Genomic DNA, 26345 nt, shown 5'->3' with positions numbered 1-26345 from the left:
GGAAGAAGCAGAGTCAAACTAAACTTCCTGGAAAGGGTACTCCCCAACCTGCTGAGCTGCCGGCACCTGGTTTCCAGCCTTCATGACTTGTCATCCACGCTGGGCTGGTTTGGTGAAGCAGCTGTTCTGAGTCATCTCTGCTCCTGTAAGTGACTCCAATCAAATTCACTTCTTCATGGAGTTGGATTCTGGTGGCATCTATACTTTGGTGTGCCATGAGTTCCCCATCTGGGGTAAGCAGACATTTATTTAGATCTCCCTAGTGTCTCACACACAGAGGGAGAATAATTTTTAGGGTACTGTCCCCAGGCAGGTTTTCCCGACTCTAGAGAATGACCCCAAACTCATGTATATTTGGACAGCACTAACTGAATTATCAAAAGGAAGAGAGTCATAAAATTTGGAGGGAGATGGAGAGTAAGAAAAAAGAAACTGAGATGGATATGATCATATTCCATTATATACATGTATAAAGATTAGCTACAACAAAAACATCAGAATCTTTGAAATCCCACTTACTGAGTTCCCAGTCCACACATTAAACTGACTTCTAGACACTTCCATTTGAATGCCCAAAAGACACATAAAACTTCTTTCTCTTTTGCAAACATATTCTACTGTTTTAAAGTTGGTGAATAATACCCTCCATTCACTTCAATGTCAAAAATCCTGGGAGTTGTTATAATACCAATAACAATAACTACCATTGAGGAATAGCTACTCTGCATTAAAGATTATTCCAGCTACATTATATAGATTATGCCCAATCCCCACCCTCTTAAAAGCTTCCAAAATAGTTACTATTCTAAGGGACTATAAGGCCGAAAATTCTATTAATTGCACTTATGGTTTTCTCCAATTGACTTGAACACTGAACACTGTTTCTACCTTAACTTGCAGAGGACCTGGTTTGGTTCCCAGTACCCACATGGCTTTTCACAGCCATCTGTAACTCTATTTCCAGAGGTTCTAATGCCCTCGCTGGCCTCCATGGGCACCAGGCATGCATGTGGTACACTTTTATACATGCAATCAAAACACTCACACACAAAAAATTAAAATTTAAAAATTTTAAGTTTAAAATTTATAGAAGGTATAAATACTTCCAAAGAAACCCTATGTCTGATTTATACACCTGTAAAATTAATTTGTGTGAAGCTTTCTGAAAAGGTTCACAAGATATATAGTAAGTAACTCGGGTAACACAGGGAGCTCAGTAGAACAGAAAAAGAGAGATCTGTCTCTGCCATCTGTGTAAAGGTCAGCCATAATCAAGGGTGCTGTCACAAGCAGAGAAAAACACCAAACTGGAAACCCTACATGAATCAAGTGTTGAGGGCACATGGAAACAAGACGACCTAAGCAAGCTCAACAACACTCTGAAAGCTGATTATCCACGACATCCTGACTGAAAGCCAACAAAGTATGCCAATGAGAAGAAATGCCACACAAAACCAATAAATGGATATTGCAGCTTTTTCCCTTAGCAAATATTAGGAGTAGGACTGTTCTTATAAGAACTGAGTAGGATTATCCATATAAGAATTGATCTGGAAAGCTGGGGACAGAGCTTAGCTGGCAGAGTGCTTGCTTAGCAAAGACACAGCTTTGAGTTCCATTCTTAGCATCACATAAACCAGGTGTTTCAGCACGTGCCTATAATCCTAGGAAGCAGCAGCAAGAGGATTCTATGCCTTTGTCTAACTCCAAGGGCACCAGGCATGCATAAGCACATACATTCATTCAGGCAAAACACAGACATAAATAAGTGAATCTTTAAAAAAATAAAGGCAGATAAGCGACAAGAGGTATATGAAAATTTATTCAACATGATCAGTCATCAATGAGATGCTAATTAAAACCACACTCAGCTTGACACCTTGACACTTGACACCTTGAAAATGGCTATCCTCAAAATGATAAGAAATATGTTGGCTAGGGTATGAATGAGAAAAAAACAAAAACAAAACTGCCCAATGCTAGAAGCAAGGAAAAATAATACAGCCAGCATAGAGAACAATATAGAGGTTCCTCAAAAAGTTAAAACAAGACACCTATCAATCTCACCACTGACATGGAAAGAACATGACATCAGCCTGTCAAATAGATATCACTGCAGTATTATTCACAAGATATACGCAAGATACAAAATCAAATTTAATTTTTGTAATAAACAAGTTAATGAAGGAACACACAGAATGGTGTACTATTCATCCTTATAGACAGAGAGTACCCTGAGCCAGGCACAGTGGTGCACACCTGTAATCCCACCACTCAGGGAGGCAGAGGCAGTCAGACTGCTGTCAGTTCGAGGCTAGCCTGGTCTACAAAGCGAGTACAGGAGAGCAAAGGCTACATACAGAAACCCTGTCTCAAAAAACAAAACAAAAAAGGAAAAGAAAGAGGGTATCTTGTCACTGAAAAACCCTGCATGAACATGGAGGACAGTATACTAGGTGAAACAAGCCAAACACAGAAAGGTCAGTATTAGGTGGAACCTCACTGATGGGTACAATCCAAAACAGCACATGTGGCATAAGCGGCAGAGCAGGAGTCACCAGGGACTCAAGATTTGCTGCAAGCTTAGGAGATGCTTGTCAAATACTGAAGACTTTCAACTAGATAAGAAGGCATTCTAGAGATCGACTGTGGACCACAGTGACTGCAGTTACTGCAAACGTATTTTCCATTGTTTAATTACGTAAAGTATTTAAGATTTAAATTAAATGTGTATGTGAAAATGGATGTAGCTGCCCTGCAGAAAGAAGTCAGAAGAGAGTGTTGAATCCACAGGAACTGAAATACCAGGCCGTCCTGAGCTGCCCAATGTGGGTGCTAAGAACTGAATTCAAACTCAGGTCCTTTGCAAGAGCAGTATGAGCCAGCAATCCATGCTCCACCATATTATATTGTTGAAATTATTAAGAGGCTGTTTTCATTGTTCTTGCCAAAAAACACTATTATATATGCTAAATATATGCTTTAACTACATTGATAATTGTCAAATATAATAATGTACACATTAGCCATTTCACAATTTATACACGTTCTGTATGATAAATTAATACAACTGTTGTTAATTACACAATAAAAAGTTACAAAAAGATAAAATACAAATTGTATTTAAAATAAAAGTTTACATACCTTGGCTTCCGAAATGCCAAGCTGTATTGCTGGCATGCAAGACCCACAGTGGGAGTATAAACAATAGGCATAAATTTTTCAATATCAGACATCAGCACACCATAAAACAGCTTCTCATTTCTATCTTGCAGATCCATCAACAGAAGATGCCTGTGGAAATGAGACACAGTTACATCTGCATCTAACAGTGTAAATGGCTATTAGAAATCTAATTTTACAAAGAAGCCAGCCCTGAGGAGACCTGAGAGACCAGGGTCAGATGGAAGGGGAGGAGGGCCTCCCTATCAGTGGACTGGGGGAGGGGCATGGGAGAAGAAGAGGGAGGGAGGGTGGGATTGGGAGGGGATGGAGGAGGGGGCTACAGCTGGGATATAAAGTGAATGAACTGTAATTAATAAAAATAGAATAAAAAATTTTTAAAGTAAAAACAAAAAATAAAATAAACAAACAAGAAAGTAAATCTAATTTCAACCAAGTATACAGTAAACCTTTAGCCAAGTAGAAAGCATGTAAACTCAAGCCAGAATATGGTGGCATGTGCCTCTAATCCTGATACTCAGGCAACTCAGGCAGGACTGACTATGAAGACAGCTTGGGTGACACAGTGAGACCCTGACTTAAAAAGTTAGCAAAAAAAAAAACACCAACCCTGAAATATCCTTCAAGGGGCTAGGGAGATGGCTCTATGGAGAAAGAGCCTGAGGAGCAAACATGAGGATCTGAGTTTGGATCTCTGGTATCAATGCAAAAAAAAAAAATCTCTGGTACTCAGTGGTCCACACCTATTATGCAGGGCTGGAGTGACAGACAAGTGGATCTCAGAGCTCACTAGCCAGCCAGGTTAGTCAATCAGTGTGCTCTGGGTTCAGTGAGAGAACCACAGAGGGAGATATCCAACATCAACCCCTGACCTCCACAAGTGCAGGCATGTGCAGGCATACAGACAGACATAAACATATATGTGCACACATAACACAAATATATACATATAAAAACTCAACATCTCAAGAATGAGGAAACACAAATTTGATTACCATCATTCAAACATTACTATTTCTGAAATAACAATTCTGTTCAGGGACTGATGTAGTCCCTACTCTATAAAGAGATGAAAATAGCACAGAAGAGGTTAACCACAAACTTAAGCAAACTAATCGCTCCTTCTTTCTTTTTTGAGATGGTCTCACTATGCAGTCCTGGCTAGCCCAGAACTCACTATCTAGACCAGGCTGGCATGTAACTAATAGAGATCCACCTGCCTCTACCTTCTGAGTACCAATATTAAATGAATGCACTGTCACACTGTCACACCCAACTTTTAATGGCCTTTCTCTATGTAGAAGCATTTCCGGTCTAATTATTTCTCCACTCATATCCCTTCTTGTATTACCTTTGATAAAATTCAAACTAGTTTGTACAACTGAAAAGTTTTGAAAAACATGTTCAACAATATAAATAGGCCCTTTGGATTGATTTCCAGTATGGATTAGAGATCACTTAAGTGTGTGATAGTGTGCAGAAAGTTTGGTCTCTTATGTGCCAACTGGAAAGGTACCGGGAAATTCAAGCGGTGACATTAGCAGAAGACAGTTGGGTCACTGGGAAACCTGTCCTTAGAAGGGACTAATATAGTTCCCATGAGAGTTTCCTTCAGAGGAAGCTTACTTGACAAGTGTGCCCCTGACCCCACCTTCCTGCCATCAGACCCTGTCCTGCTGTGCTGTGAATGAAAACTCATACCCACGTAGGAAGCACTACCGAGGCCAGACTGTTCAGGATTGAAAATCTTCATCGCTCCACCAGAAGATGGTAGTTACAGACACTAGCTATGACAATGACCGATTTTAGAAACAAGAGCAGTCATTTTCTTGGATATTTCTTCTTTCTTCTGTTAAGAATGCTTATGTTTACATATAAAAACATATACTAAGTAAATATGGGCATTATAATTTTTCTATGAGAAAACTTAAGGTAAAACTGAGATTAGATTATAAAAAATATTTCATTCAAATGATCCTAAGAGAGTAAATGCTTAAAAAAAAAATCACTGCATTTGCAAACAAATTCTCCTCAGAGTTAACTATCCAAAGTCAACTATCTCTTCATGTAATACCTCAACTTTCTTTTACCAAAAAATAGGACAGAGAGTTTCGTAACAGAAATAAGTTCATAAATGTGTTACCTGTCGAAGTCAGAGTTCAGACGCTCAAAATTCTTAATTACTCTAAGGATCTGGATCTCCTGACTGACGAAGCAAGGCGGCAACAATCCATGAATGTTCAGCTGTTGTCTCTCTCTCAGAGAAAAAGCCAAGTCCTATGATGAAGAGGAAAACAATGATTTCGAGAGGAGAAGGAGGCAAAGAAACACACAAGCACACAGACTCCAGTGAGAGCAGGCTCTAATGCTGCCGGAAGCACAGCCAACTGTGCATTAACCATCTGCCTCCTTGTTTACAGACACTGAGATGAGAGTGGAGAAAAAACTGAAAAGCACAGAAATGAGAGGCTAGGGACATAAAGAGCTCAGCCAGGAAAGTGTCTGCTGTACAAACAGGAGGACCTGAGTGATGCCCAGCACTCACATGTAAATCTGGCCTGGGACCACATGTCTGCTACCCTGGCACTAGGGGAGGGGAGACAGGTAGGCCTCCAGCTGGCCAGCCAGTCACTGAGCTCTGGTGTCAGTAAGTGACCCTACATCAAAAAATAAGCTTGAAAGTGATCCAGAAAGACACCCAGTCTACCTCTGGCCTCAACATGCATGTGCGTGTATATGCATGCAGATCCGTACACGCATACAAACTTACATCTGTCTACCTACGGTGTATATACTACATACATGTCCCCGCAAAATGAAAGATACAATATTGATGTTAGAAAATATAAAAATGAGTAGTTATCTATTTTTAACTGTGAATAGAAGTAGGCCATCTGATACCTGCTGCATTTCCAACTCTGAACTAGGTCAGAAAATAAACTGCGCGATTCTCAGGGACCAGTTCCAACCTTCCACCTCAGGTTATTGCCTACTATCCTTATGCAATCCTGGATATACTAATTCCTTCCCAAAGCCCAAATGCATCAGGTTTTTATTCTTATATGCAGGACATAGTTATTAAGAATGTTCTCAACACCATGCACTTTGGACATAAAACCCAGGAGATTCAAGCTGGATCTAACTCGAAAGGATCCTCCCAGAGGACTAATTTTTTATGGTACTGGAAGGCACTATTCAAGCTACGAAGGAAGGGAAGCAACCAATATCTCCACCCAACTTTAACAGTTATAAACCGTAACAGTGACTATCAAGGCAAGATGTCACTGAGGATGCAATAGTGGCACACATACCTTGTCAGTTACCAACAGCTAGCTCTGCAATTGGACTTAAGGCCCTCTTAACTGGAGTACTAGGAAATCAGGCCTCATACTAGAAATCAAGCCAATTACTGTAGGCTGGTGAGATCAAGGATCTTATAGGAGAACCTAAAACTACAACTTTACTATACCATTATAATTCCTAACTACATTCTAAACATTTATCCTTCTACCCACAGATTAGTATAGTTCTACCACTTATCAAAGAAATTTCTCTTTGCAACAGATGATGACCATTACAGAAACCAGTCAAAATGCAGAGAACAAGTGATCACAGAGTTCCTGGCCCCAACTAATAAATACATCTATAACACAATTCCTACACCTAAGACTCAGGGAACATTATGGAAAGGGGGGAGGAACAATAGTAAGAGCCAGAAGACTAACAAATCTGCTGAGATTTTTGTCTCCTAAGAAGAATGTTTCATTCATAATACCTCAACTACCATTTGGCTGCCTACACAAAACATGAAAAAGTATCCACCAATAAACATGCTAATATAGAAGGGAAAAATCTCACCCACAGACAAAGAACTACAGGCAACTAAGGAATGTTAAAAGGAGAACTATTCTTCCTCAGGGATGAGTCCCCTAATTGGTTTTCTAATACCAAATGGCCAGCCATGGAATCATACAGATACAAGTAACAATATGTGTGTGTGTATGTGTGAGAGAGAATATTACACTTAAAAATAGGTCATGATTTTGAGAGGGTAGGCAGAAATTTATGTCATTACATTATAACTTTTAGGTAAAGTCCTTTTTGCCTGCTTCTCCTTTCAAGACTGGCCCCAGGTGCTTGAGCCTCTCTAAAGCTTTTCTAGACTCATCTCCTGGACCCAATATTCTTTGGACCCATTATTAAGTGATGACATGCAGGGTGGTTCCTGTAATGGAATGTTTATGGACACCTCTCTAATTGATTTGTGGAAATCATTGCCTTCAGGCAGCATCATAAGGAGGTAGAATCTCTGAGAGATGGCTGGCTGTTTGCCCTTATAAGCAGGATTAGAATAGGATAAAAGAAACTCCAGAGAGCCTGGATGCCCTTCTGCCATGTGAGAACACAAGATGGCTTCTGTGAAGCAGGAACTGGATCCCCCAACAGGCACGGACTGCCATGTGTTGACTTGGGGCTTCTCTGGCTTCAGAAATGGAAGAATGCATACCTTGTATTTTAAATACCAGTCAATGGTATTATACTAGTGCAGCCCCGGAAGACCAAGGAAGGTTTGTACCTTGTGATGCTAAGTTTCCTGACAGTCCAGATGGACAGGAACACATGTACAAAATACACGAGTGGCTCTAGAGCATTCCCTCTGTACCTAGATGTTCATACAATGAGGGACAGTGACTCTTGAATCCTGCTATAATAAGAACCTAATTTATTGCATACACAAAACAGGACATTTTACATATTTAATTTTAGAAACTAACATTTTTGAGAACTATAAAATGCTAATATCATTCTGGTAAGTTTACTTTTAAATTTAAAGCAATTGGAAAGAGACGCTTGAGTGAGAATCATCTGTAAGAAGGAAGAAATAATTCAACAGATTCTCAATTGTGTGTGTGTGTATATATATATAGTTTGAAAACGAAGAGAAACTCGGACATTTTTTTTCTAACTACACAGAGGGAGAAAGAGGGAGAGGAGAAAATATTAGGCAAAAACAAAACAAAACTTAAAATACAACTGTTACAGAGAAACAGTACAGCGCTAAATGATGTTATATGGTGTGACAAGGTACCTGCAAAAATACCAACCAAAACATGGTATTCTGAGAATACAGCTTGCGCTCAGAAGTACTGACACCCTCTCCTTCCTCAAGTAACAGGGGCTCCCCGCCATCTTCACTCAGATGCCAGCCAGGCCTTTAACCTATATTCTCCTGCATCTGGTCTGATCTAACAGACCTCAATGCTGTACACAGTACACCATGGAAATGAGAATGCCATATGGAAATCTCCCCAGTCTTTGATGTTTAGTAACTGTAGACTCCTATACTGTTTGCCAAATAGTCACAGACACCGGAGAGCACCAACTCATCTGTTTAAAAAATAGTACTAATTAAAGCTTAGAAATCTGGGGAAATGGACTAAGTTCAATGGCAGACCCAATGATGACTTTCCAGGCAAAATGAAGTCACAGTCTTTGTGACTTCAAGGTCAGCCTGGCCTACATAGTGAGTTCTATCTAGTCCAGACAGGAATAAACAGTGACAGCCTGTCTTAAATAAATAAATAAAAATGGAAAGTGTTCAAAGCCAGAGCTACTTAGACTTGGTCTCAAAAAAGAAAAAAAAAATGGCCAAATTGTGCAAATTTTTTGAGGTAAAGCCTAGCCTAATCAGCAGACAAATAACAGGCTCTGTTTCAAAAAGAGGTGATGGCTCCTGAGGAACACACCTGGAGTGGTTCTCTGGCCTCCACATCCACATACAAGCATATGCACGTGCACACACACACACACACACACAAGTAAAAAAAAATCTTGAGCCAGGTCCAGACATTCATGCCTTCACTTCAGCTCTTCGGGAAACTGAGGACGGAAAGAGCAAACAATAAGATACCTACAAGCAAGCAAAGGCTTATTTTAAACTGCACACATTTGTCAGCACGTTAAGCAAATTGTTTTTAAAAAACATATTTTTATCACATATATTTAAATATTTTCAATATAATAGTTCTTGTTCATAGTATGTACACTGTTAAATATTGGTTTTAAGTATGTGCATTTAAACAAACTGTAAAAGCACCTCTGGCACAAAACATGTTAAGAACTGCTATCTAGAACTACAATGCAGATTTTAAGGCACACCTTTAACATGACAAACCCGGAAATCCCACGGGCAGCTTCCTCCACAGGGCCACAGCTGATGTGTAGAAATGCTTTCTGACTCCACTTAGCTACTTCATTGAGCTCGTGGAGCTGACCTGGTCAGCTTATCAGAAATGTCATACACACATGTGTATGTGTAGACACATATATATGAGATCTATTAATTATAAGAGAACTATAACTGGCTCACATGACTATAGGGGAGAAAGGCCACAGGCTGCCTCTCGCATGCTGCAGACCCAGGGGAGTCAGTGATATGGTATCGATCCTTGAAATCTTTCAGTTTGAGGTAAAAAAGAAAGAAATTAGAAAGAAAGAACAAACGAACCAACAAAGGAACCTGATGTCCCAGCTCAAAGACACACAGAGGAGGTCCTTCCATTCAGGTCTTCAGCTGACTGAATGAGGTTCACCCACACCACAAAGGAGCCTCTGTTTTACTCAACTGACAGGTTAATCTCATCCAGAAATATATTGTGAGGCACTCCAAGAAATACTGACTGGCTGAATGTCTGGTAGCCCCGTGGCCTGGGCAGTGCGATACAGCAAGTTAACTGTCACACTCAGTTAATATTTTCCAACAAGCTATCTGTTGAATCCTGCTTACAATGGTATGTTGGTTACATTCTGCTGCTGTTATAAAACACCATAAATGACTGGGGGATGGGGGCTTATCTTATCTTACATCTAAGGGTGAGGGCAGGAACTCCAGGCAAGCACCTGGGGCAGCAGCTGAAGCAGAAAGCATGGAGGAACGCTGCCCACCGGCTGGCTTCCTCTGGCTTGCTCTGTTACCTTAGAGAGCCCAGGCCCTCCTGCCCAGGAACAGCACCTCTACCAATTAGCAAAAGAAAATGCCCCACAGACATGCCCAGCCTCTTCTTAGGTATGTCAAATTAACAACCGAGATCAGCCATAACAAGTGATTAAAAGCAAAACACTAACAGCAGGTGAGGTACGGGCCACAGTATCATGCAACCTGTAATTAAGAAAACCCAACGGGATATTTTCCTAACTACTACACAAATTACACTAAAATAACCATTGTAGTACCTGCAGGTGTGTTAGGCTTTCTGGTGCTGTGAGCAAACGCCAGGACCATAAATGTATTGGGAAGGAAAGGGTTTATTTCACCTTACAACTCCCAGGTCATACTCCATTTCTGATAGGAAGTCAGGATGGAGCCTGGAGGCAGGAGCTAATGCAGAAATACTCTCTGCTGGCTCACTCCTCATGGCTTGCTCACCCTTATGGTACCCAAGAAAGCCCAAGAGCTCCACTGCCTTCAATCAGCTAGGCTTTCCCATATCAATGATAATCAAGAAAATTCACCACAGGCTTGTCCCCAGGCCAATCTGGCGAACAACTGAGGATTTCTCAACTGAGGATTTGGAACCCCTCTTCCAAAATGACTTTAGCTTATGTCAACTTGCCATAAACCCAGCTAGCACAGGTATACACAAAAAACTTCCAAGTTGACTTTGTTTAGAGATTAGAGGGAAAGTATGTGGAGCAATGGTATTAAAATGAGCTGTGAATAATGACTGGGAGAGAAGCCCATGCCTGAGGTGAAGGCTGGGTTGGGGTGCTGGACACAGTATGGCCATGAACTTAGTACAAAAAGACGTGGCTTCTTGAGACAGAAGACAGAAGGAAGCTGTGTCAACCATGGGAAGCAGACTCCACTGCTGGGACACAGAAAGAGGAGACACACCTGTCACACTTTTAAAAATCTTTATACACATGAATCTATAATGCGATTATAAAAATATCTAGAGCCATTATCAGTAATTATATCATTTGTCAAGTATAAGAGCTACAGTTTAACTTATCAGCCAAGAAATAAACACAAATATAAGTTTTACAATTGAATAACACAATAACTGAAAGTATTTGCTGGGTAGGCTCAAAAACTGAAATGAAATGGAGTGGGAAGATTTGGGGATGTTCATGATGGATCATGAACCATGAAAATTTATGAAATAAAGACTAAGATGCCTTTTGATACTGGTCTGCATTTAGAACTTACACCACCAGTCTTAAAAGGAGAGAATGCTGTGGGTTGGCTCAGTTTATCAGAGTATTTGTCATACAGGCATAAGGACCTCATTTCAGATCCCCAGCACTCATGTAAAGGTCAGGCATGGTGTCACGCTTTTTTAATCCTTGAATTAGAAAGGTAGAGACAGGCAGCCCTGTAGTTCACTGGTCAGCCTGACTAGGCAATCAGTGATCTGAAGGTTCAGGAAATGAGCCTGTCTCAAAGAACAAAGTGAAAAGCAAATGAAGAAGACATCCACCATACTTACCTGGCCTGCACCCGCACATGTATGTAGATGTACACAGATATACACACCAAGAGGAGGAGGAAAAGAAAAGCCTTGACAAATGTTTTAAACTTTACAAAAACGTTGCAAAAAGATGTAAGATTACAGAATCAGGAAGTTTAACAAAGCTAAGAACGTTAAGAAAAAAAATCTAATTCCAAAAGCATTTATATTCAAGATTTTGAAAATGAAAAACAAGCACCACCAAGACATCCAAAGAAAAGTGTATATGTACATATAATTACCTAAGTGACTACAGCTCTCCCATCAAAAAGGAGACCAGAAAGAAGGATAACAATGTTTGTTAATACTGAGGATGAGAACTGACAACAGATAATTCTATAATCAGTGAAAATGTGCTTCAGAAATTAAAGTAAAATAAGGACATTCTCAAAGAAAGGGAAACAAAGACAGCTGGTCTCCTGCAGACCTATTCTAAAAACAAATTCTTGAGATGGAAGAGATATGTCTCCTGAGGAAAACTTGGAACATCAGCAACCAAAGTAAAGATAGGAGCTGTAAATAACTGGGAACTGTATCAGATTCTCCTCTTCTTCCTAAACTCTTCAAAATATGTATGGAAATTTAAAAAGACATAAAATTTTATGTTCTGCCTGAATATAGAGATGTGAGTTGATGTAATACTATGTAAGATATGTGTTGATACAGAGAGATATGGTTATAGACTCAAGAAACAGTTATCATGATAAATATGATAAACATTGAGACAATGGAAAAGGAGAAATCCCAGATTAAAAATTAGAGAGGACAAACATACATCTAATAAAATGGTAGGCATAAATCCAAACATAACAATTACATTAAATATAAATGGTCTAAACACATGAATTAAAAGATACTGTTAGAAACTGGCAATGGCTGATTAGATCACTCCTGCTTCTCAGGAGTTTTGTCAGGGCTTTAAGAACTGTCACTCCACATGGCAGCATTTCTAGCTTCAGGTTATAACTTGACATCTATGGATCCCTTAAACCCAGCAATACCCTCATGTTACATGTTGCTTCTCAGAAAAGGAATAGTTGTTTCCCATTTTCCTGACTGAGCAACTTAACTTTTCTGATGGTTTGGGAAAGTACAAATTGCCTGAGAAATTTAAGAATGGAATTTGTCTGATATATTCTGCATTATAAAGTTTGAAGTTTTCTACTTTCAGATACAAGGCATCAGATTTCTCCTATAATATAGAGACGTTTTAGGGTTTTTTAAACTTAAATTTAAAGGTAAAATTTAGTTTTAATAATTTTAAATTTTAAAACAAAAATTGAATGTATTTATTATGCATATTTGGGGAAATGTATACACTATAGGAAGGATAACTTAAACTAATTAACATGTGTATTATCCCACAAAATTTTTGTGATAAAAAAACTTAGAACTTAGGAAGGTATCTTTAATATGAAGGTGGTGGTAAGTTACTTGGTTTATAGTCATAACTATTATAACTTTATTCAGAATTGACTCAGCATTATTAGCAATTCCTTCTTTCATTTATACCTTGTTTTTATTGGGAGAGATTATTAGTTACCTTTTCAGTCTTTGGTTCTGGAGAGTACTTTGGTTAGGGCCTCACTGTGTAATCCAGGTTGAGCTCTGCACTGTCTGATATAAGATCTTCATCCATACTTCTTGTTATGTCTTTCCATGGTTTTACTTGGCCCGTCCATAACATTTTGTTCTAGATATTTCCTTGAGAAAGGGCATCATGTAGCCCAGGCTGGCCTCAAATGGAATATGCTGCAAAGGATGACCTCATTTCCAATCCTCCTTTCTCCACCTCCTGAGTACTGGAGCTATAAGCCAATATCACCATGACCGGTTTATGCCATGCTAGAAATCAAACCCAGTGCTTTGTTCAAGTTAGGAACACACTCTACTGAGCTACATCCCCAGCCTTGTCCTGAGTAATTCTTCTGCACAGTGTAGTTTGCTTGAGCTACACTAAATAATCAAAAACAGGTTTTACTCATGTGACTTATTTATATTCAATGATCTGAGCAATATATTTGATCACGATTTTATTTTTATATTTACTATATGTCCTAAAAATAGGACATAAGACCCTGAATTAGTAAAAAGCATTTTTTTTTAATTAGTAAAAAGTTTAAAGACAAGCAAAAGGAAGTTCATTCCAAGTTTCAATTTCATTTCAGCTAATTGCCAGAATCATGGACTTAGTATTGTACTCACTAACCAGTCCTATGAAAACTGCAACAGTCATCCTCATCTCAAAACTATTGATTTAGCTTGATACAGTAGTCCCTGCCAATAATCCCAACTACTCACAGGACTGGGGCAAAAGAATCAATTAAATTCAAGGTAAGCCTGGGAAATTTAGCAAAATCCTGTCTCAAAATAAAGAAAAACTAAAGGGGTGGGGGATGAAGAATACAGTTGGCTCAGTGGTACAGTTCTTTCCCAATGTATACAAGACCTTGGGTTTACTGCCCAGTATTGAAAAATGAAAGATTTTACAACCCTCTGATTAAAAACAACAACAAAGACCTATAGCCAGGCAGTGGTGGAGAGCATGCCTTTAATCCCAGCACTCAGGAGGCGTGGCAGGCAGATCTCTGTGAGCTGGAGGCCAGCTTGGTCTACAGAGTGAGTCCAGGACAGCCAGGGTTACACACAGAGAAACTCTGTCTCAAAAAACCAAAAATAAAAAAAGGAAAGAAAAGAAAAGAAAATCTATGATTCTGACATGTGCATAGAAAAACACGAAGTTGGGCTGAACAGCCAAGACTGAACTAGAGCCCCATAAAGAAGTTACTCTTTAATGACAGTCCTAGTAGTCTAACATATGTTTGCTTTGACTCCTGTAAGCTATGACAGTAACTGTATAAACAAAGGAATAAATAATGGGAATAATTATTTTATTGTACATACAATTTTAATTTTGGTACAGAAGTTTATAAAGCATGGTTATTATTCATATAAAATTTCTGAAAACAGAAACACAACTCATCTAAATCAAAAGATATTCTGAAAATACATTTTAAATTACATATGGGTATACATATATGTATACATATGGTAGGCACACATAAGCATCTTAAAAATAGTTCAAGCTGTAGGGTATGGTGATTTACCCCGACAATTGTAGCATCCAGGAGGCTGAGGCAGGAGGATTGTTTTGAGTTCAAGGCCACCCTAGTCTACATAATGAATTACAGACCAGTATGGGCTTCACCAAGTGAGATCTTATCTCAAAAAAAATTGTGTATATGTGTGTGTGTGTTTATGTATACATATGTTATATTCATAAAGATAGTAAATCCCCTAAGTATGAGGCAGAAGTACTTCCCAAAAAGTATCATAAAACTGGCCTGAAGTGATACACATTTGATCATTAGCAAGTAATAATGTATAGACTCCTATTTGAACTATGAAGATCCTATGTCTCTCAGATTTAGTTTGTTTGCTGTTTTGTTGTTTTGTTTTTTTTCCCACTTCGTGTCTATTGTTAACTTTGCTTTTACCAATTTCACTTCCTTAATATCCAACAAGTAGTTAAAATTTCAGATTATAAAAGCCAAATTCTAACATTTCTGACTGTATTCCATTATACAATTTAATGACAGACTCAAATGAACTTCAGACTTCTGTGTAAATGTACATTAGCTGGATTTTAATCAGGTACGTTAATGGCTGTGCTTTAGGATAACGCCAGAACTAACACTGTGAAATCTACCTGCAGCTACTGGGTGATGTGTGCCTCTAATCTGAGCACTAGGAGCCAGAAGCAGGCGGACCTCTACTCAAGCAAGCTCAACATGGTCTACACAGTTGAGTCCATCCAGGCCAGCCACAGCTACACAGGCAGACCTTGACTAAATAAGTAAAAATAAACTGACAAAGTAACAAATACAATGTAATATGGGGCAGCTGGGTGTATAAGTGTAAGCATTAACTAACGACAGTGGGAATAAGAAATTAGAAAAGGCTTCCCTAGGGAAGGGCTTACTGAATCAATTATCTCTTTAATCCTAGAAACCACATTAACAAAAATGCAAAGAAGAAAATCATCAAATGTATTTTAAGCAAAGGCTAAGTTTGGGAGTTAATTAGATAAATGTAGGATAGAGAATAAAACATTAATTTTACATTCAACATAAAGGAAGTAACACTATAGAGAAGTCTCTCTCTGTGTGTGTGTGTGTGTGTGTGTGTGTGTGTGTGTGTGTATACATATGCTTGCATGCCTCTAATTGTGAGCCGCCTGAGGTGAGTGCTGGGAACTGAACTCCTGTCCCCTTGCAAGAGCAGCAAGCACTCTCAACCATGAAGCCATTTCCCTCGGCCCCAAAAGATATTTTCATCCACACCTGCGCGTAAGGAAACAATACTAACCTAGTATTGTCTTAGTCACCCTAAAGTCTTCCTTGGTGTAATTAAATAACTCTTCATCTAGCCAGGTGACAGGCCAGGCTAGGCTGTGTGGAGACATTCAGAAAGCACTGATAAGATTAGCATCCCTTTGGAGTCAGGGCATCTCAAAAGAAAAAAAAAATACATTAAATTAAAAATCCTGTCCTACTAACAAAGACACAGGAGTCTTGAGTATACGGCAAATCAAAAAAATCCCAGTTGCCTGCTTTAACTGATGTTACTTCCATGGGGCCCCACACTGATTCCCAAGGCTCAATAAGTAAAGCTCACTGTATTGATTGTCCCAGGGTGACCCAGATTTGTCATCCGACTTGATAGACTACAGATAAAATGTGTGAGCACATTAATACTGCACTTTTCTGCCTTTGCTCCAACATCTTTGCGATGGTGTTAATTCTGAAGGCGCCAATCAGCTGTTAAGAGTTTAACAGGAGGTTCCAAACCACCCTCTCCTAACAAACATTTCAGCCTCGACTTAAGAAAATCAAACATGTTATACTACTCATGTGAGCTTGTCAAGGCAACCCATAATTTCATCATAAATCAGGGCAGGCAGGTAACACGTGAAAGGCACAAATGGTTTTGCCACACCAAAGTTTACCTTTGTTCTAGTAAAAATAGACTTCAACCTACAGAATAGTAAAAGAAAAAAAGTCAAACTAGCAATTGAATTTATTTTGAGGGAAAAATAAGCAAGAAAACGTAAAAATTTATACTATATAACCATAAATATTAAATAATCAAAGATTTGTAAAAGGCACTACAAAAAAATTGAAAACTCAAACTAGCTATAATGTACAAAATTACAAGTCTTTAATAATAATGATCAAAAGTCACCAACAATAAGACTTTGTTGGTGAGGGGAATGATGACATCCACAACTTGATGAAAAAAAGAGGTTCACTAAAATGAGAACCCAAAAGACTTTAACAGGCCTCCATGCTGACACTCCTGTCATGCCCATGTATGAATAAATAGGAAATGTCACAAACACACACACACACACACACACACACACCAATCTAACGACAAACCATGCTGTAAAATAAATCTAGTTATTTACAAAAGCAAAATGGTCGTGTCTAAGGTGTTTCATTTAGCAGAGATCTTGGGTATGGGGTGGGAGTTCGGATGCCACAGCGCGTGAAAACGAGAACTCTAACTGGGGCATACATTAAATTTCCTTTCAATAAAAAAAGAGGACAGGTTAAAAAAAAATAACTTCCCTAAAGTCTGAACTTAGAAGAGAAAATAAATAAGTAAATAAAGAAAAGAAATGGCTTTACCACAGTATCACGTAAGTTTCCCCCCCAAGGCACGGATGCAGGGCCCAAGAGAAACCTCCCACCACGCATCCTCAAGCCTCTCAACCCTGTCACCCCAGAAGCCAAGAGGCCCTGGGTCCCCACATCTTGTGGCTGGGATCCCAGACCCTCAGAGCCTGTCTCTGTTCAGGCAGGACCAGTAGGGCCACTTGTCTCCACGGCAGTCTCCGAGTCATTGCCAGCTCCAGTCACCTGTACGAGGAGGATGGCACGTCGCGGCTGAACCTGGCCGCCCGCCGGCCACCCTCACGGGGGAAAAAACAAACAAACGCTCCCTTCCCAACACTGGTCCGCACCGCCCTTCCCGGGATGCGAGAAGGGCAGACAAAGAAGCCGCCGGCACAAGTTACATCTTCCCCCGTGGTCCCACGTAGGGATGCTGAGGGCCTCCCCGGCGGGACGTGCCCTCGGCGGGGATGCGGGTCCTCGGGGGCCCGGCGGCGGCCGGCGGCGGGAGATGGCGAGGGTTCGCGGGGGTTCGCGGGGACCTCGAGCTCACCTTGTTGAGGTGCGGGTCCCGGGTCAGCAGGTAACCGCGCTGGTGGGTGTGGCGGCGGCGCGGGGCCCGGGGCTCCATGACCGGCGCTGTGGCGGGGCGAGCGCGGAGTGCGGCGAGCGGCGGCCGCGCGAGGGAAGGCCCCGCGGCCGGGGGCGGGCGTGGGTGGCGAGAGGGGGTGGCGAGGCGGGAGGGGCCCGCGCCTAGCCGCGGCCCGCGGCCGGGCGGCCCGCGAGAAGCGCTGAGTCACGGCGGCATCGGCCGAGCCGCCGCGCGAGGGGGCGGGGGCGGGGCGCCGGCGGCTCGGCCGGCCGCGGTGGCGAGCGGCGAGCCGGCGACCTGGGCCCCGACGGGGCACGGCCGGCCGGGCCGCCTCGCTTCCTCCGCTCGCCCGCTGTCCTCCCCTGACCCCGCGGTCCTGGATGCCAGCCATGGCCCCGGGGCCTGAGGCAGGAGGGGGATCAACTTTGACCCATAAAAGCCCAGGCCTCGATGGCACTGGGCGGGAGGGCGACTCCTCTGCCTGCTTCTGAGCAGTATCTAATGGGAACTTTATTCCCATTAAAAGGAGAGGTGTTAAGAGTGCACCGGCTCAGGGGTTTTTCTGGAGGGTTCTGGGAACCAAGATGTTAATTTTGGCAAGACTGAGGTTTCTTCTTTGATGAAAGAGGGTCAGAATAAAGGGCCTTCCCGTATTGAAATCCTGTCGTATTATTGATATTTATACTTGAAGATCCAAGGACTGGAGGGGTAGTCCAATCCCACTCGGCCAAAAGGAATGTCTGATAAAAAACGAAAACAACCAAGTAGCCTTCACACACCAACGCTGCCCATACGCCCTTTCTTTTCAGTTAAGTGGGATGGTCAGATTCTACCATCTTCACCCACCCGCCATGTGGGGTTGTGTATTGCCTATATACCCATTGAGATAGACTGCTCTCTTCATTTCTAATTATTTCACTTGACCCTCTGAGTATAGCGGGATCTTTTGGGCTATACTTGAATTCAGGAGTTTCTACGGCCTAGTTTTTAAATTCTCTAGACTCAATTATTTTATAGTGAACATATATTATCATCATAGAGTTCTTCGAAAACATTTCTTGCGGTCTACAATGACACCTTTCGTTGTCAATTTTATAATCCATAAGTAATGAACCTGGTGACATCTGAGAAGGTGTACGTTACAAAACTTGCTCTCCTAAATTAGAGGAGGTGTGTTAGAATTAAGAGTGCTTTGTGTGAGTCAAAAACAGTTTAACAGCCAACCTGGGAGAGACAAACTTCCGGGAGAATCAAAGTACAACAGTTTTAGTACAACGAAGCGTTTAAATTTAGGGTGGTTTGACCATTCCTGTGTCTGGAACTTAAGGTCTATAGCCAGGAACTACAGAATAACCCCCCAAAGAGCATCGACCGCTGCCTTCAAGCCAACACTACTAAAGGATTACAAAAGCGGCCTAAGCCGCCAGGACCAGCAAACTTCTTGTCTTTTTACACTTTTATGCTTACTTTTCCTATGACAGTTCCTGTCATCTTGAATTGGTAAGCAGGCCAAGGAGCTATTTTGTACATTCTTGCGCACTTTAAAAAAGACCCAAAAGAACCCATTTACCATATGTTGACGAGAACGCCAAACTTTTTGCTCTTTTTAATTGTTTGTAAAATTAGATTTTATTGCCAAAAACGTAGAAAAACAAGTGCATAGATCTAAAAACAAACAAACAAAAACAAAACATCAAAAACAGAAAACCAACCTGCTTACCTTGTAAGAAATTGGGGTTGCAGTGTCACTCTGTAAATATCGATAATGTTAAGAATGTTAAAAATAGGGGCTGAATAAAATAGCTCAGCAGTTAAAAGAACTTGATGTTCCTGCTCCTCAGTTCGCAAGGCCCAGGAGGTGTGGCTTACAATTGCCTGTACCTCCAGCTCCAGGGGCTCTGACACTCTCCTGGCCTCCTCAGACACTGCATGCATGCAGGATACACACATGTACGCAGGCAAACACAGGCATAAAATAAATCTTTTTTTTAAAAACCAAAAAGTGTTGAAAGTGGAGTCTGGAGACGGGCACTCGCTTAGCATGAGTGAAGTTCTTTGTTTGACCTCCAACATATTCCCTTATCCCTTAATGTATTCAAATGTTTGCTGAATACTTACCTTGGGCTAAACTTCAGACAAGGTGATCAGCACATAAATGTAAGCTTGAGGGGGTGTCAATATACAAGAAAAGACGTAAACAATCCCAACATCTCAACTGTGAAAAGAGAGTGTATTTCAGTAATTAGCAATATAAAGTCTCTTTTGGGTTTTCTGTTTGTTTTGGTTTTTTGGGTTTTTGGGTTGGTTGGTTGGTTGGTTGGTTGGTTGGTTGGTTGATTTGGTTTTTGTTTTTTTCGAGAAGGGTTTCTCAGTGTAGCCCTGGCTGTACTTGAACTCTATGTAAACCAGGCTGGCCTCATATTCACCTGCCTTCCTCTGCCTCCCAAGTGTTGGGATTCAAAGTGTGAACCAACACTAGCCAGCTATGAAGTCTCATTTTAAAATGTTTTAAATAATTTTTTTAAAAATAGGATGCTTTTTTATTTAATTACTTAAAAATATCTCTGAATGTAATAAGCATTTTCTTAGGGGTAACGCCATCAAAATACCAATAGGGTCTCACTTTACATCAGCGTAGCACACTTGTCCCCCACCAAGGTAGTCCTAGAAATATCCCATCAACATGGAATGGGAAACTACTCATATAAATGTGTCAATAGCTGACATAATTGTCCAAAGCGCATTAAAACTGCCAGTTCAGAATCAGATTGTCTTGACTTATTCTAGCTTATTCATCCCCAATTTTGTGCAGTGCCTGCCTCTTCTCAGATGCTTTACTTTCCTCGATAATAACAACTATGTATGTATTTGTCAACTGAAAAAAAAAAGCATATTGCCCTAGTTGTTAATTTTTTCTATTTTTTTCCTTTTTTTTTTTTTAATTGAGGAGGAGTGGGAATGCAGTTGTGTGTATGTGTCATGTTCCTCCCCTCCCCACCCCACCCCCAACCCCTACTGCTGCAGCTGTGTTTTCCTCATTTGGGGAAATGGCAGGAGTTGGCAGATCTGGAGTGGAATGGATGGGCCCTGGGAAAACTGCCTTTATGATCGTGTGTTGGGGTGACCTTTTTATACACTGTGTAAAGGTTGTCTTTGTATATTCAGTTGTAAATTCTGTACCACCACATAGCTGAATGCTGTCCTGACTTTGGTTTTGTTATTCTAATTGCTCAGCACCTGCATCATATTTTGTAAACATACACTTTCCTCGCCTTCTGATTGGTTTACTAAAGAGCTCAATGGCCTGTAAGCAAAGGCAGCAGAGGAAGGCAGGGCTTCTGGGCAGTGCTGGTACTGAGTCGAGGTAGCAATCCACCTGGCAGAATGTAGATTGATATAAAGGGGTTAATTTAAGTTAAGAGCTGGCTGGGAAACAAGCCTAAGCTAAGGCCAAGGTTTTATAATTAACAAAAGATCTCCATGTCATTATTTGGGACCTGGCAGTCCAAAGAAAGCCACACTATAATTGGCATCCCAATGTTAATAATCATGCTAGTTCCCTTACCAGGTAAGTCTTTCATTTACCTTTTAAAAAGAAAACATCATAATCTGCCAGTACAAAAAGAAAATTAATTTGAGTGTTGTGTGTGCTTTGCTTCATTTATTTCAGACAAGCTCCCTAAATAGCCCAAGTTGGCCTAGAACTTGTGATTCTTCTACCTTCGCCTCTCAAGTACTGGGACTACAGGTATGTACCACCATGCCTGACTTCTAATATGTTTTAAAAGTACAAATTTTACTTACAGTTTTAGGAGTTTAAAGGCCATCTTATTATAAAGCAGGATTAACTGACATAATAAGATTAAGCGTTAACCTTGAATGATTGATAGCATTGTGCTCAATTCTATTTAATTCTCTCTTATAATAAACAAAGGGGTTTTGGAAAAGGGTTTTGTTTGCATCCTTTTGTCTTTCGTTTTGTTCTTTTGTTTGTTTGTTTTATTTAGGAGAGAAAGGTGCTTGAAAACAGATCCAGGGAAGGCTTTTTGGTTTGGTTTGGTTTGGTTTGGTTTGGTTTGGTTTGGTTTGGTTTTTACTGGCTATCATGTAGCTTCCCCAGTATGTAATTTATCTATTTAGGTCTAAGGTCAGCTGTCTATGAACTGTATGCTAAAGTTTGCCTTTCTGGTTGCCTCCTCTGGGTTGAAGAGCAGGAGAGCTGTTCAGTATACAGGAGTGAGAACATGTGTCTCTCTTCACTATAAAAGAGGGGAGATGGAAAGGCACATAGAGTATCCCAGTAGTGTACAGAACATACTTTATTGCTATATAACATCGCCTCAGGATTTTAGCAACAATAATCACGACATGCCCTCCTGTAGTTTCTGTGCTGGTCCAAGGTTTCTCACATGGCTGCAGTGAGGGTGGTTGGCATGCCTGTATCGTGTCCCAGCTACTCAGAAAGCAGTATTATTTGAAGCAGGAGTTATCAAGCCAGCTTGGGGAAGAGAGAAAGGGAGAGGAAGAGGGAAAGAAAAAGAAAGAGAGAAAGCTTATCTCAAAGAGCAAAGAAAGAAGGAGAGGGGACATGGGGTGATCAGGAGTTGAGTTGGAATAAAGCAAGTCTCACTGGCAGTTGGGATCTGTCTGGTCGGTCACACACACATACACCCTTTTTATCTCTATCTTCAGGAGGTCTCAGGGTTCCTTCGTTACATGGCTTCTCATTATGGGCTGATTTGAGGTCCTCAAGCACTGACAAGCAGTTGACATGGAGCCTGGCCTGTATGCGCGCAGAGCAAGTATTCCAGAGTACAGACTAGGCAGTGCTTTTTCCCAGGATGACCTAGTCTTGGCAACCACTTGTTGTCAGTTCTCTCTTCATCCAAACTGTCACAGGAAGCTTCCTCAATGGGAGCGGGGGGGGGGGGGGGGAGGAGGCAAAGTCACACTGTAAGGAAAGCTTGTTTGCTGGGGGCGGGGGGAAGCTGTTGAAACTTCTTTGAAAAATACTATCTTCCACTCACAACTATCAAGCACTCTGTTTAACTGTCCCCATCACCTAGCCTAGGTAGCAGGATGCTTGCCATAGATTGCAGGCAAGCATATAAGTAAACAAACTAGGTCCAAGTAAACAAGTTGAGAAGAACTTAGTTCAGTAAGCCAGTTTAAAGAGTGCATACATCCGGGTCAGAGCTCATGACCAATCCCCGGAAGCCAGGCTTGGAGCATGCACTGGGGCAGCAGAAATGAGCGAGCCGCCTCGACTCGCTGGGCAGCCAATTTAAGCCCAGTCAGCAAGTTCCAGACCATGAACAACACACACTGACCTCCACACCTGTACACATGCACGCGTACGAACACATGCACACGCAGTGTATCGTCTTAATTCAGTTCAGACGCAGACTCAAACCCTTATGGCTATCTTCAGTATATCTGTTGCCGTAGTTACTGCTGATGGCTGTTGCTAGGAGGAGGTTTCAAATTGCCTTCCAAATTGTTTTCATTGTGGCTTAGTGAGATATATTTTCTTTAAATTTTTTTAAAATAGAAATCTCTTAAAAATATGTTAAGACTCAACCAGCATATTAGCCACAATACACTGTCGTGCAGTGTACCTTAAGTATCGTAGTTAGATTACTAAATTATGTTAGTTTCATAGAAGATTAACAGGGGCCCAGAAATTAGAGACTTCTGGACCTGTTGGAAACATGCATTACTTAACTGTAATAACAGCATAACAATTAACGATTTTTAAAATAATGCCAGAAACTGAACAATAATGGGTAGAAAACTCTTTTAATTTAGGAAAACATGCTCCAAGACTGTTATATTTCATTTCATGATTTCACAATGTTTGAGGTTTACATAAAAGGCATATGTCATTTTATATGCAAGAGCAACACTTGTAGCCTACCTGGTCCCGGAAGATGTGATCAATGCATTATTCTGTAAGGTTTTAGGGACCACAGCCCTTTCCCTTTCATTCCTGAGATGGTTGAGGCCATGGATGAGCAGTCTATTTCGTCAGCATCGTGGAGAGTATAAACTCCTGACAGCTTGCCAGCAGGACTAAACCCAGCCACGTAAGGCTGGTCTAAGATGGGCCGGATAAATTTCATAATACCTTACTGTGCCAAACACCTGTGCAGATCCACCCTGCTCTCCTTACACCGAAGGAGCTGGATTAAAAACAAATGATCTCAAGATCAAAAAAAAAAAAAAGAAAGAAAGAAAGAAAGAGCTTTGAAGAAATGTTAAACTTTTAGAATTAAACAACATAGGTCAAATTTACCATTTAACCCTGATTCATCTAAGAAACAGATTATTGTATGGCTGAACATCTTAAAATTAGAGAAAGCCCATTTACGATTTATTTTCAAGTCAATACAAAAACTGGGTAAAGTCTTAAAATTTATTCTTGGAACGAAAGGCAAAGTATTGCTTTTAATTTGGCATCCAGTTTTTAACACTGAATTGAACTATTTGCCTTCTTATTTCAAGAAGATTTTTTTTTTAATAATCAGAAAAAAATCCTCATGTACAGAAGAGCCTTATTAAGTTACTTTATTTAGTTTGAATAATCCTAATAGACAGAATAGTCTTTCTTTTGGAAGCCAGCTCATAACACATAAACGTCATTAACTCAAGCCCTGGGGTAATATCTTGTGGCAATCATCCAGGGCCCACCAGAAATACAAGTAAGCCAGTATTAAGTACCAGCCCCGCCTCTGTAATGCCACCAAAATCTTACTTGGCTTTCAAATGGAGTCCTGAGCAGACTGCAGAGTCTCGGTGGGACTGCAGAGCTCCAGACCCAGTTTATGGGAGGGGCAGTGTGTTGAGGAAAGCTATGGTGGGGAAGTTATACAAGAGACTCATTCACAGTCTCTTGAATGCCAGAGGAAAAAATGGAGAGTGTTAAAACAAATTTTGCCATATTGAAAACCGCAGGATCGAACTATTCTTCTGAAGACACAGATTTCTGAAGGGGAACTTAGAAATCTTTGGACAGGGGCAAAAAAAAAAAGTCAATTTTAATTGGCAAGAAAGTTATTAAATTATTTTGTGGTTTTTGAAATAACCAGGCTTGGGCCCTTGTTTTCCCTAATGTCCTTCAAGATTTTCCAAGCAACCGGAGTTCATACAGATAGCTGAATCTTTCCGTACAATTGTTTACAGCCAGACTGTTTATACTGAGATTTGAAGATATGTATTCTTTGCCGAAGCCAGGAAAACTGGAATCCTTAATCAACTGCCCTGAGCTCTCCCTGACTCCTGCACCCCACCCCTCCAGCAGGCTGTTTGCCTTCCCTGGATGATGGAAAGGGAAAGTTCCCGGTGTATTTCCCTTCTCTTCACTGTGGTAGCTGCTCTGTCATGCAGATAATGCAGTTGAGAGGAGGGAGACCATTGCATTATTGCCCTGGATTTACAGTGACAGGAGCTGAGTTTTAATCACATGCTCCAGTCTCTGCAGACACTAAAGAATCCCCAAACACACGGTTCTTTCATCTCTTTCTTCTTTTCCTCTTTTCGTACTTTAGCAGAGAACCCTGGTACAAGGGCTATGTTTCTGTGTAGAATCAGAAGACTGAGTGAAACCCTGTCTCAAAAATTAATTAATTAAAAATAAAGCTTTACAAATCAAATCCTCTAATTCATACTTTGACTTATTCACCCTGTGAAACTGATAGGTAATTATTATGTTATGTGAATGTGGTTTTGTTTTAATCCCAAGTGTGGAATTTTACTTGGTCTACAGTTTGTCACATCTGTTAATTGTCTCGTGCTGGCTTTTGCTAGCTAATAAGGGCCTACCACTTGTGGGCATGGAGAGTGATGAGGTCTAGGGCTCTGAGGATATACATTTGGGAGCCTGGAGAAGTAAAGGGGCCCTCTCTCCCTACTCACCTTCTCTCTCTCCCTGGTCTGGGCTGCTCCCTGGGTATATGTTGATGTCTGAGGGCTGTAGAACTGTCCCCACCCCTCACCTGGGCATCCTGGGAGAGCTGGCCCTGTGAGTGAGAGAAGAAAAGCTGACCCCACCCCTAGCCAGCTGCAGTATTTGTGAGCTGTGTACTGCATATTTCCAGGAGTTGCAGGTGAGCCCTGATGGTATGAGCATAGGAGAGCTGGCCCAGCCACTCATCTTCCACGTGGTGGCATAGAGAGGGGAGAGATACCGTCCTTCCCCCTCCCACCTCACCCCTCACCGCTTTGGCAGGCTGGTGGGATCATGAGAGCAAGCGCTGTCCCTGCCCCTCACTGGCTGCAGCACTCCGGAGAGTGGGCCCTGCATTCACCTTGGCGGATGGGTAGAGCTGGCCCTGGTTGCAGGGTTTGTCTGTGAGCCAGCCCCAAGGGCATGAGAGTGGGAGA

At 41.1% G+C, this 26345-nt stretch overlaps 1 protein-coding gene across 1 annotated transcript in view; it reads right to left on the bottom strand.

Moving 5' to 3' along the window:
* The window catches only part of Me1 (malic enzyme 1), a 117428-nt gene extending 99263 nt beyond the window's left edge, over positions 1-18165 (bottom strand). The window contains exons 1-3 of the mRNA XM_021639668.2: positions 17925-18165; positions 5327-5460; positions 3145-3294 (exon numbers count right to left, since the gene is read on the bottom strand). Coding sequence (XP_021495343.1) covers positions 3145-3294; positions 5327-5460; positions 17925-18002 — 362 coding nt within the window. The 5' untranslated portion in view covers positions 18003-18165. The remainder of the gene's footprint in view (positions 1-3144; positions 3295-5326; positions 5461-17924) is intronic.
* Between the last annotated feature and the right edge of the window lie 8180 nt (positions 18166-26345).

The sequence above is a fragment of the Meriones unguiculatus genome, chromosome 6 (assembly GCF_030254825.1).
Source record: "Meriones unguiculatus strain TT.TT164.6M chromosome 6, Bangor_MerUng_6.1, whole genome shotgun sequence".
Lineage (NCBI taxonomy): Eukaryota > Metazoa > Chordata > Mammalia > Rodentia > Muridae > Meriones > Meriones unguiculatus.
The sequence above is the reverse complement of the archived record's forward strand: the minus strand, read 5'-3'. Positions and strand labels throughout refer to the sequence as shown.